The sequence below is a fragment of the Anopheles marshallii genome, chromosome 2 (genome assembly GCF_943734725.1).
Source record: "Anopheles marshallii chromosome 2, idAnoMarsDA_429_01, whole genome shotgun sequence".
NCBI classification, from domain to species: domain Eukaryota; kingdom Metazoa; phylum Arthropoda; class Insecta; order Diptera; family Culicidae; genus Anopheles; species Anopheles marshallii.
In genome coordinates, this window is record NC_071326.1 from 21,601,490 (window position 1) to 21,614,735 (window position 13,246).

Sequence of the window (13,246 nt, forward strand, 5' to 3'; positions counted from 1 at the left end):
AACAATGTTGCGGTTTGGGATGTGTTCGAGTAGGTGCAAATGCATTGCAAGCACAGCACTACGATATGACCAATTGGGTGCTAATGATTGGTTGCGGAAATTAATTGCTTAAAGGTATGATCCGTTCATTCGTAACTTCACTTGTTGATTTTTCCTCTTCGCTTTCGACAGTTACTGGATGGTAATCCATCAAACATCATTAAATTGAGTATTAGCATGATATCGCACTATGTACTAATAAAGGAAAACAGCTTTTAACACATGTTGCACTTATGAATGACGCAGAAAAATTGAAGCACAACTGACAGATAGATGAAATATGGCGAATCGTAACGTATCAAATTTTATAACTTATCAAACCAAAACCCATCTTCATTGCAGCATCGATCGTGAACCATATTGACTACAATGTCCTCTTTTATCTTTCCAATTCTAGGGGTGGACCTGGCCTAAGATGGGGAGCGTGCTACTCACGGCTGTGTTCATAGCGTTACAATTTGCTACCGGCCTGGCCAACCCTGACTCAAAGCGTTTATATGACGACCTGCTGAGCAACTACAACCGACTGATACGGCCCGTGGGCAACAACTCTGATCGTCTGACAGTCAAAATGGGTCTAAGGCTCTCCCAGTTGATTGATGTGGTAAGTAGCAGCCGACGGTCAAATATTTTATAAGTTACGTGCGTTCGAGCAAGCCGCCCCATTCTGCCGTGTCTTGCACCAAATTACAGTGGCGCTCGGTGCGTAGGTAGTGCTTGGGATGGATTTCGAACGAAATTCGGACAACAGTGTAGTCATTCGGCACGGAATTCTTCCCAAAAACCGGGCCGATTCTTCCGCTGTGTCCAGTGATTCATCATCATTAGCGTAATTTGGCCTGCCGGAACTGGATCGCAGCTATCTTGCTACGCTAGCTGCGGCGAATCCTTTCCAGCAGCATCACCTCTTATGTGATCTGAGTTTTGTTCTTGTTCCATTTTTTATCCCAAGGTTCCATCCGCCTTGCTGTAAGGTCAACAGATGGGTGGATGTGTTAGGTTAACGGCATTCATTGGCGTGGGACGTGTTTGAAGATAACCTCGAACTGGACATCGTGTTCTAGGCACACCGGACCGGCAACACCAGCTGGCGGATGGTTCTGTTGGTAGCCAATGGGCGACGGTTCCGGGATAGCTTTAAAGTTTCTCGAGGCGATGGTCCGCATGGCCATCAGTTCTTCGTCATTGTCCCGCACATTCAGACCAGCATCCATCCCGTGAACCGTGCGATCTCGTACGTTTTCTTCATTAAGTGAAACGAGTAATTAATTAGAGGAGGGAAAAGTTTAGTTTTTAAGTACGGACATTAAAAATAATTACACTGCCCTCGAGCGGCTGCTGGGTGTGCTTCTGGTCGTACCGGTGCACGGATGAAGGTCCAGACATCCAGTTTGACGTAACAGATGTATCTGGCAGGAAAATGGACCATGTTTGGTTAGGTATACGTATACGGTATACGGTAGCTGTATTTCAGCTGGATCGATTTTGCATATTAATGAGAAATTAAACTATCCATATGGTAATACATTATTAATTTGCATTTTCGAGCACAAGCTAATTACTGTGAAAAGTATCAAATATGACTCCGACAATTGTTCTACAAGGGATTGGTAGAAATATTACTCGTGACAATTTTAAATTTCTAAGTCCATGAGAGTGCTCCAGCACATTCAAAGTTTAAATTGAGCGGTTTATAAGTCAAAGTATCTTCAACGATCTACAGTAGATTAGGAGTGCCAGACAAAAAATCAACTTTGGAAGATTGTTCTCTAGAAAAAGTGCTCCACATGTTCTTTCTTGTTGTAATCGCTCCCATGATATGGCATGAAACTTACCATCGATAGTACAAGATAGCACAGTATCTTTGAAAGTAGATGGTGGAAAACATTATCTCCCAGGTTTATATCGTCACAATGTTCGCCCCTGTGGTTTCGTTTATCAAGCTGCCAGCAACGACATCAGGTTCTTTTGGCATCCCCGCCCGAAACATAGAAACTGCTGATTGATAATAAAAGAAAAGTTCTGTTTTCACTCTAAACAAACGGTCGGTTGGTTTATGGCGGGACGTTTAACGAGATCGCACCGTTCCCGGGCACAGGGCAAAAAAAAACAGACGAAGCGGTGTAATAAGTACGGACCTTGTTTTGACTGAAGATCGATGATGGTGTTGTCACCAGCTGTTGAAAGAATACATTTCTAAACCTTACTAAAAGCAGGCCCATTCCACCGGATGTGGTCCAGCCCGGGAACGGTACGGCGGTGGTCCGACACGCTGCAGACCTTGGCCCGGGCGCAGTTTATTATTACTGAGCCCAGCTGCACGGGTGGGTCTTCTGTCCCTGTTTTGCCGCTGCAAACCTTTGCGGACCCTTTGCGTTTCGATCATCGTTATCACACGGTGTACGGTGGATGCGGAAATGGAATCCCCCACAGCCGTATCGATTCGTTCCAAAACCTCAAGCTCCTCAATAGCTTATAAATGTTTAAAACCATCGTTGGGTGATTTGATTTGCAAATCGATTTGGCAGCATTTTCCGTAACATTTCGTAGCATTCCAGAGCCCTCGGCGTCGAGCCACGTTTCTTGCTGTGGCCTTTTCTCACTCTTTATCGCTTTGCTTCGGTGCTTTACTCGCCCCAAGTGCCTCTCGGGAGGTTTTGGTTGTGCAGAGTTTAATTTTACATCACGACCTCGAACCACGGTCGCATCTTCTCGTGCAAAGTGTCCACCCAGGATGCGGAAAGGGCGCATCGATCCCGGTAAACGTTCCGTTTTGTTGACCATTCGCTGGATGCTCGCCGTAAACACGGCCTCACCATTCGGCACCGAGGGTGGTTGAACCTGGTTAGTTCGGCTGGTCGGATGGTTGGGTTTGGTGTGAATCGATTTCTGTCCTTCCGTTCGTGTGGCAACGGTCAACAGATTGCCATTTCCGTACCCCGGGATGGCGGCATAAAGTGTTCAATAAAAACCAAAAATCTTCCAACGTTTGATAGCGCACTTCGCCGCAACTGGTTGGTTGGTGTGTTCTTGCAACTTTTCGGTACCGGTCTTCCGCCTTCGTCGTTCGGTGCGCCCGGCCGAGAATGGACGTTTTGAAGCGAATGCATACATAAAAATAATTTACGAGTACGGAGGCCTTTCCCCGGAGTGCCGAGTGGAACCGATGCTATGTGGGCGGGTTTTTCTTGCTGGGGTTGGAGTTGGGGATTTTACGATTTGCGTGTATCTCGGTGCGTTATTTTTTGTTTGCAGTAAAGAAAATGCATTTCAACCGTTCGTTGGTTGCGTGTTGTTCCGGTGTATTGCATGGTAGAAATGACGGGCGCTTGGAAAATGTGTCTCGCATAAAACGGGAACGCTTTCGTGCACGTTGAGTAGATTGGAAGTTCGATTAAAGTTTAATGTGTATGTATACTCGTAAGAAAGTGTATCCGTTCGTCCGTATTTGAATGCCCTTTTCTTCCCAGCCCGTTATGCAAAGATTATCTGAAATTTATCCCACAAAATGGGTATGCTTAAGCGTGGGTTTGTACTGGGTCTGAGCGGAATATCGTTGAATTTTAAATTGATGAACCATGATAGGCAAAAACGGATAGCGCCAGGGCCAAGCAGGCAACATAATGGCTGGCTTTGGTTGTTGGATTCAATGTTACGAAAGTTTGCAAATAAAACTGCCAAGCCAACCAAACGAATAGCTGTGCTTTTGTTGTTGTGAGGAAGCTGTTGGGCTTTACCAATTGAAATTCGTTTGCGAACTTTGTTGGAAAATAGTTTCCACTGAATAACAACAGTTCTATTGTTTTATTCATTGCCATTTCTACATTCTGGAGCGGACTCGTTTCGTTCGGATTGTATTGTTTTGTTGTCTTCGCACGGCAAGGTCCTGGGAAGTAAAGCGCCAAAATCCCTTCCGTCGTGCACAGCCTCTTCGAGACCGCTGTCTGATGAGCGACGAAACTTGCGGGTGTGAGCATTATTGTAGTCGATTTTTCTTCCGTTCCGAAGCACACAACCACACACTAGAGGCTCTCGACTACCGTACCGTACGTCCGAATAAATTAAGCCTTTCCTACCCGTTCAGCGGTGGCTTTCGGTGGGTTGCACACCGTATCGACAACCCGATCAAGGACGGCACTGTCGAAGGCCACCGTATCCTCCCAGTGGAGGCGATGAGCGACGGTAGACAGATTGATTTACTGCCGATGCTTTGACCACCATCCATCTTGCAGCATTCAGAACATTCTTCGGTACGAATTTGACTTCGTCAATTTGTATGCTAATGATTGGAAAGTGAATTATAAAGAAATTTTCAACTCAAATCTACCATCGATATTGAACGGTAGAGCTTTGAGCATTTCTTTAGATGGTGGAGATGCGGTTATGTTGTGGGTTTAACGTTATATAACCAGTGTTGTTTTGAAGGGAGACAATGTTTTGCTAGCCGTAGGGTGACGATATGAGAAAGAGAATTCTAATGCTCTTGTTATGTGTTTTTCTTTCAGAATCTCAAGAATCAAATTATGACGACAAACGTGTGGGTAGAACAGGTAAGTTACGCTACTGCTCGCTCCGAGAAGTTACACGCTACTGCTTTTCTTGTGTTTAGACTAGGATTTCACTCCTTCGTTAACAGTGGTTCAGAAAACGCTCAATTCTGGAATCATTCTATAGCTCAAATCTTCCGAACAATATCAACTGCAGTACACTCAACCGACAACGGTCCTTGAATAATTCTCTGCAGTTTGGAGTTTCTGCTCGCAACATCTCACTGTACTCGTCGGTAAGGTCAGCCTTTAGCGGGTATCTGCGAACGATCGGCAAAAGAAAGTGAACAAATGTGGCACAAACAAGACGATGGTTCGTTTGTGTATGCTTACGTGAAAATGACCCGCAATATATCAACAGTCATGGAACGTCCCTTGGGAGGTAGAAGGTTCCGTGCTTCGCAAATAGCCCTCAGCAAACATTCGCGCATATGGAATCCAAAGCTGGGTGGGATATCGAACCGAATGGACATAAATCGTACCTTTTCTTCCGTTCTATCTACTCCTTACTTACAAATTGGACACCGTTGTCTCCAGATGATGGAAAAGACTTCTTCTGTCGCGGTAGTGATGGAAATGTTCCCATCCCAGATGGTGGCTTATGTTGAGATGATTAGCTTCCGTCCACAAAGAAGATTCTTTATCTTCGGTCCCAAAATCCGACAACGATCGCACTCGTTTCGGGGGTAGATTGTTGTAATAGAGACGATCATTTCCGGTCGATTCCCAAAGCTTTCTTTTCCACGACTGGTATGTGACGGGGGTGTATTGGTGGTATTGTGAGTCTTTTTGCAAATATTTCATACCATTCGGTGTCCCAGATTTAGTGACTTTAGAACCGGAGTAATCGGCACGATCTCTGATCCAATTTGTAGGTATCCACGCTTCTGGGTGTGCTTTGAGATATTCGTTGAGCTCCTGCTCTGACAGTTCGTGGTCGTGGTGTGCTTCACCACTTGATGGAGACGTGGGTTTAATCGTTGTGGTTTGCTCATTTGGATACAACGCAATCTCACCCAGTCGCAACGATGTCGCATGGTACATGTAATCAGGCAGCGGGTGATACATATCCAACTCAGCCACCAGATTGTAGCCCCGAGGTGTTTCAAAGATGGTTCCTTTACCACCAGAAACGGTAACCTATTGAATGAGACGAAAAAGTAAAGTCGTTTTTTGCCTATCACTCGTACGAAATATAAATAAGTAAGTGAAACACTACGTACGATAAAGTTAGCCCCGGGTGGGAAGAGCAAAAATCTTCTCCTTCGCGACAGCACCTTGTTACGGTTGGCAGATGATGATGTACCATTTTGTGAGGCCACGAGTTGACTGCAAAGGAACAAAGTAGCTAGCAAACCGTACAGCAATGACGTGGAGTACATGCCGAACCGTTGGACACCGTTAGCTGCACTAGGCGAAAGGCTTATTGAGACTGATTGAACGAATCGTGTTTGTTCTCGCCTACGCCCGGAAAAGCTTTATGTTTCTCTTGCTGTTTGGAAAGAAAAAAAAACACACACACACACACTGTACAAATGAAATGTTTTGTTTGTCAAAAAAATTGACAATAGCGCCGGCTAGGCCGGGGCGCTCACCGACACGAAGTGTTTCGAGTTTGTCGGGAAACGCTTTCTCCTTTTGTTTGCATGACAAATAGACTAATTTGACAGGGCAATATAGAACTTTGGCTTGGATGAAAGTATACGTTGAAACTTTCGTTTTGAAACGGGGAATTGAGTTAGAAACATTCGGCAGTCAATGCGGTTCGTTGATTTGAGGCAGTTGTTATAGGGACATGTGTTAATGTTACAAGAAATAGATAGACTACCGAATGTTTTATATGTAGAATATTTAAAATTATTAAAAAATGTCTGAATCATCTGGTAAACATTGTTACCAGATTCTTAGAAAAAGACAACAATACCGAGAGTCATTTTATTGCTTCTGTACTTTTGTTCCAAAATTCAAATTGTTCTTTTAACTACACATTTGTGCAATGGGCATCAAAACCCCTGTATTATGTATCAACACGAAATTCGTTGCAAGTCGATAAAACAATAGCTTTAGGCATCATTTATGCTTCCACCCCGTACACCATTATCGTAAAGTTAACAAACAATTAAAATTAATGGGATTCGTTGAAATCCTACCAAACGTTAAATATTGTGCACCGGCACCGAGTGTATCATCGGTTTTATCGCACCCATACATTCCGACCAGCATGTCCCGGAGCGATATTGTAGATATGTTTGCGTAGTTTAAAAGCTCAAACACCATTTACTGTAAATGTCGTTAGAATTGTGGGGTGCGTGCGGGTCGTGGGTAACCTTGTGTAAGTGAAACCGCTGAACCATTTTAAGTGGTCCCAGTGTTCCCATTCTAGTGCAGCGAAATGGTGCGTGTTATGAACGTGTGTCTAAAAATAAGGCATGGAAAAAGAGAGCAAGAAAGAGAGAAAGAGAGAGAGAGAGAGAGAGAGAGAGAGAAAGAGAAACAAAAAACGTGAACAATACTTGGGTACAAATAGAATATATTTCAAAGTGGATATTCCCGATCACCGGCGGCTACTGGAGATGGCGATCATCGGTGTGTCCAAATGGCGTCGAAACCCCGACCGACGCAGAAGATCCATGCCATTAAAATGCAATAAACAGGCCCCTCTTTTTGCGCGAGGGGCTAACGCGTACTTTTGTCCAAACGATTGGCCTGATGGCTAATATATGCTGAAGCGAATGTGCAGTAACCGTTGCGATGCATTTTCCGCCATGGACGTCAGTTCTCTGCACGGCGAATCGCAACAGTAAACATTGTGCAAATTTACGACACTGTCGGACGTTTCATCTGCCTGCAGTTGTAGTGCAGTTTGGGATTCAAAACAGCTGCCACCACAACATTGTGTGGGTTGTATCAGGGGTTTTCTTTTTTCTTTTTGTTAATTCGTAACGCAGCGACACACATCAGCGTTAAACGGTTCGTTGGCTTAACGGGTGTAACGTTTCGTTTCGCGGAACGTACGCCCGCTTCCGTGCAGATTACGCGACAGTTAATGTTGTGCGAATTGATGGACGAAAAATTGGTTGACTTCCTGCACTTAACGTTGCGAAATGGGTATATCGATCGGTCTGGTTGCAAGCTCTTGCTGTTGTGGTATATTGACGAATGGTCGTTGTGGTTTTACTACCACCGATGGGCCGGATTAAAACGATGGTTTCCGACCTGTTCAAGGCTTTTGGTTTTTGGCAAGAAGAAAACCACTACAACTTCAATCAGCTGACCTGCTGTCTGAAATGAAATGCCTTAGCTCGGTCTTCGTGTGTGGCTTACCGACCGACCGAGAAGTTTACAGTCCTCAGCTTGACATTTACTGTTCCTCGTTCCCTCTGCCACCGTTACTTCCACGGACACCTTTCGTTCTACGGCAAACGATCTTTAAGTGCAGCAGCTCTCGTGCAGCGGATGGCACCGGGAACGATTTGCAAAGCGGGATAAGCGATTCATAATTGAGCTGTCAGCAGCAGATGTTCCGGCGGCCACATGAAAGCGACCTGCTCCGACTGACAACCGGTGCCGGTGCGTTACTGCCATACAACCTCCGATGGCTACCGAGGCGGCCGTAGTACGAAGGCGTCCAGCGCAATCCTACCTCCCCCCCAGGAAAACCCGGTCAGACGAACCGTGGTGATCTTTGCCGATTAGATTCACGCAACGAAGATTGAACCTTTGTTGGAATTTTGGCCCTGTACTGACTGGTCGACGACGATGGTTAATGGGGTGATATTAAATTTTGATAATGAGCGTTGTTGGTGTTTGGTTTGCGCCAGTCCATGCTGCCCATTGTTTAGCGAAAACAATTTGTGCTAGAAATTAATTAGGTACTGCGTGAACGATTAGTTTTCCAGCAGGACACAGGGGGCAGAACAGACATATCCCATTACGGAGGTTGTGAAATACCGGTTCTTGAATGTTCCGCGATGAAAGAAAAATAATTTATATTTAAAAACTAGAAACCTGGAGATTTGGCGGCTTTCAGGAACTAAACGTTTTTAACGAACCTAATATGATTGATATTTTATATAATTTAAACCATTACATTTACTACAACTTCTTGAACAATTCTCATGTCGAAGTGCAATCCAACAAGCAATATTATCTTCACACAAGGTGACTCCGCGTACACTGTTTCTCATATTTATTCTCTTTTCCTCCGAGGAACTGGTTTTATCCATTAAGCATCATGATAGCTGCAAAAGATTAATGGAATACATTTGCGCTTATGTACTGACAAGCAATCCGTGCAGGTGTACAACGCATGTGCCTGATTATCCGATGCCTTGCTTAACCCGCCCACTCTTTGACCGCTCTTCTCTTTATCGCAGGAATGGAACGATTACAAGCTCAAATGGAACCCAGATGATTACGGTGGAGTGGACACCCTGCACGTCCCATCCGAACACATTTGGCTGCCAGATATAGTGTTGTATAATAAGTAAGTGTCGATTTGTTGCATCCCCCGGCATGTATCTATGTAGGTGAGGGCGCTGGGTGATGATTTATGAGGTTCGGTTCGTCACCACAGGTCAGTGACAGGTAAGTTCCGGCACAGTAGTTGCAACCGGTGTAAAATCATAGCACCAACCCCGACGAGTGCTTCGTTTGGTTGACTGTTTCGAGTGCCACTCCAACCGCCCGGGCGATCGCCTGCCTCTGACACTGACAAACCGACCCGGCACACGTACACTGGATGGGTTACACTTCACCAGAAATGTTTCCGACCGGAGCGACCCGATTCTCACGCGATTTTCTTCCATCTTCCGTTCTGTTTCTCTCTCTTACACACTCACATACACACGCACACTTTCCCCGTCGGGTGTACACTACGTCAGTGCGGACGGTAACTATGAGGTGACAATAATGACAAAAGCAATTTTACATCATACGGGTAAAGTAGTATGGAAACCACCTGCCATTTATAAATCATTTTGTGAAATCGATGTTGAATATTTTCCATTTGATGAGCAAACATGTTTTATGAAATTCGGATCCTGGACGTACGACGGTTACATGGTGAGTGACGGCGATGTTGGGATGGCCTGACTGCATCCGCTACGGTCAGCTGCACTTAACTCTTCCTCTCTCCCTCTCTCTCTGCCTGTCCGTTCTAATCTCACCACCCAACAACGCAGGTCGATCTTCGGCACCTCCAGCAGACACCGGACTCAGACAACATCGACATCGGCATCGATCTGCAAGATTACTATATATCAGTTGAATGGGACATTATGAAGGTGCCTGCCGTTAGGAATGAAAAATTTTATAGTTGTTGTGAAGAACCATATCCGGATATTATATTTAACATAACGTTAAGGCGAAAGACACTTTTCTACACCGTAAACTTAATCATACCTTGCGTTGGGATATCGTTCCTTTCCGTGCTAGTGTTTTATTTGCCGAGTGACTCCGGCGAGAAGATATCATTATGTATAAGTATACTGCTGTCGCTGACCGTGTTTTTTCTGCTGCTTGCCGAAATCATTCCTCCGACGTCGCTCACGGTACCGCTGCTGGGCAAGTATCTGCTGTTCACCATGATGCTCGTCACACTGTCGGTCGTCGTTACGATTGCCGTGCTGAATGTCAACTTTCGGTAAGCTTCGTGCCGTGAATCCGTGCCCTTAATTACTTGCTGTAACTTACTGAACACGTTGTTGTTCGCTTTGTCTTAGATCGCCCGTCACGCATCGAATGGCACCGTGGGTGCATCGTGTTTTTATAGAACTACTGCCTAAGGTTCTGTGCATAGAGCGACCGAAGAAGGAGGATGAACCATCCGATAACGATGATCAGACGCCCACGGACGTACTGACGGACGTGTTCCAGGTGCCGCCCGATGTGGAGAAGTACGTCGGATTCTGCGGGAAGGAGTACGGCACGGACTTCGATATACCCGGTAAGAACAAACGAGCGCGATCGATGGCCAGATCTTGCATATTGATACGGTTGGCAAAATCCCACCCCAATGCAGCACTGCCGCCGTCACGGTTTGATGTGGCCGCCTCGGGTGGCGTTGGACCGTGCTTTGGGGAGCCTCCACTACCTGCACTGCCACTGCCGGGCGGAGATGACGATCTGTTCAGCCCGACCGGTAACGGGGATATGAGCCCAACGTGTTGCGGCGATCTCAGCCCTACCTTCGAGAAGCCGCTGTTACGCGAGATGGAGAAAACCATCGAAGCGTCACGGTTTGTTGCTCAGCATGTTAGGAATAAGGACAAGTTCGAAAGTGTAAGTATCTGCTGATGCGAATCGGTACACCCGTGCTAATCGTCCATCTTGAACTGTACTTTCACCATGCAACCGGCAGATAGAGGAAGACTGGAAATATGTGGCACTAGTACTGGATCGTCTGTTTCTGTGGATATTTACGATAGCGTGCGTGATGGGCACATGCTTGATTATCTTGCAAGCGCCCAGCCTGTACGACAACACGCAACCGATCGATGCCATGTACTCGAAGATTGCCAAGAAGAAGATGGAGTTGCTCAAAATGGGGAGTGAGAATGTATAGCATCCGCCCGGGTTCGCATCCGCCGTTTGGAAGTACATTCTAAACTGGATGCGAACCCTGGTCAACGAGGATGACCACTAAACGCCAATCAAGTCGCGTAACCCATCATCAGCAACATTAGTCCGCTATACGGTAAACAACGAACTGGTACACAAAATCCTGTACAGCATCTTCCTTTCCATATCGCTCTGCATCCATTCATCCTCCCTCATCTCTCATTCGCTCGGATCACTTCGTTCCTGAGTTCACGTAAGTCACCTCACCCTCCACCCCGGTCCCACAGAAGCTTGGGGTTAGGTCCAGTGATCTAACGTCGTTGCCTCTGTCAACAGTACGCCGTAAGCGTCACGCTAATCAAGCAAGTAATGCAACATTCGTGCAAAGGCACCTCGCATTGCTCTTAACTTGCGATACAAGGCAAGCGAACTACGTTCCTATCATCTTGATTAGCTCCGTAATTTTTTTGGGAATCCTTCTCTGCCACCTCAAACTCAACAGCATGTGTGCAAACATGCAAGTGTCAATAACAATCAAATTAAGGTTAATGTAAACGAGAGCATCCGGTGGATCCGGCAGTAATCCATACTGCTCCCAACAGTCACACGCGCAAGTCGTGACGATATTCTTAACCTCGGGTGTACCGCACTGGCAACAATCGCTTGCTATTCGATTAAGGGGAGATCTGCCGCAAACATCGTGACGTTCCCTCGGTCCGCGGGAACCGCAACAGACCAGTCACACTCGCAGCCCGCAGCAAATGGACACCGACGGAGGAGTAAAGCAAACCGTGCTAATGGATGCACACTTCAAAGTAATCATGATAAACTGGCTGCGTAGCAGCTCTAGTAAGCAAACCGCTTCCCCAGTGTAGTGTCCGCGTAGCAGCAAAAGATTAATTAAAAGTGAAGCCGCGTTAATGTGTGGCCGCGTTACGCGCCACTCTGTGTAGAGAGCCGCATCGTAACCTGTCGAAGGTGGCTAGTAGCATAGCAGTAATACGCAGCCATTTCGATTCGCGGGTGAAAAAAAAATGAGCAAATAGCACACGAACAATTTGTTGTTATAGTTAAGTTTGTTTGATAGCACTTCTCAATTTTCCCACCGTTAACTCGTTGGTTTCGTGCGATAGAAATTTAATAGAAGCAGAGCGTGTACAGATCGCGCCGAATGCTTTTCAGGTTTTCTCAGCCGGTACATTAGGTTTACCATAGCTCCATCGGTACATCAACAGCATGATGTGCAGCAAACTGTGGGCAATTGGGAAATGGATTAAAACAGCACACTACACAACAGCACAATCGGTACCCACAGTAACAGTAGCAAATTCGAACGCTATCCAGCGCGCACCACGGGAAATTGTCACCTGTTGACGGGTTTTGATACTGTTTTTAGCTAAAGTAATACACGGATTCTGTGCACCTTGTTGTCAGGCGAGTTATGCAGCGTTCAGTTGATAGTAGAGGTCTGTTAGGATCGTTTTTTAACGGCATTTCTGTTTCTATCAGTTCGATGTTGCAAGTGCATCAGGGCCATGCTTCGTTCGCGGCTGGCACCGTACAGTCGACTATTACACAATGCGTATCTTATTCGCTCCCGCTCGACTGGGAGAGCCGTTTTACGTTACAAATAGTAGTGGTTTTAACTCGACTGTTTCAAATGTGTTAAACGAGCAGAATGGAGGCAAAACAAGCAAACGCACTATGCGCCATATGCAGTCGAAAGGGGCGCGCGTGGTAGAAATAATATGTTTAAAAAAATATGAAAACAATCAGCATGAATTGGTCTGATAATGAAGTGTCTTAACTACAGGAAATTCTACCAAAATTCCCGGATTATATAAGGAGAAGAAGACGATCCTATCGACAATGCGCAAAGGCATTGTGTGAACACGAATATGCTAATGTAGCCGCATGCCGCCTCCAAACGACATCATGCATTTTGGGTGGAACGAAACACAAAAGCAAAGGAAAACACAAATACGGTTACCGCAGCAAACCAAACTGCATTCGGCAGTGCATTGGCACAGTGAGAAGCAGCTCAAAAGCGAAGGTCTGTATAAAACGAGTAAGTAATTCGGTGTTTTGCGCAAGCTCGG

The 13,246-nt window shown here is 45.8% G+C and overlaps 2 protein-coding genes across 2 annotated transcripts; one reads left to right on the plus strand and one right to left on the minus strand.

Moving 5' to 3' along the window:
* Positions 1-454: 454 nt before the first annotated feature.
* LOC128710165 (acetylcholine receptor subunit alpha-like 1) lies at positions 455-11,151 on the plus strand. Its single transcript, XM_053805207.1, has 8 exons — positions 455-643; positions 4,545-4,589; positions 8,963-9,072; positions 9,470-9,650; positions 9,770-10,230; positions 10,310-10,533; positions 10,609-10,868; positions 10,948-11,151. The coding sequence occupies exons 1-8, from the start codon at positions 455-457 to the stop codon at positions 11,149-11,151; spliced, it is 1,674 nt and encodes a 557-aa protein (XP_053661182.1).
* LOC128710166 (uncharacterized) lies at positions 4,708-5,968 on the minus strand. The gene is made up of 4 exons (XM_053805208.1): positions 5,810-5,968; positions 5,101-5,726; positions 4,920-5,030; positions 4,708-4,846 (listed from the first exon to the last, which is right to left on the minus strand). Exons 1-4 carry the CDS (start codon positions 5,966-5,968, stop codon positions 4,708-4,710), a joined length of 1,035 nt encoding a protein of 344 aa, XP_053661183.1.
* Positions 11,152-13,246: the final 2,095 nt, after the last annotated feature.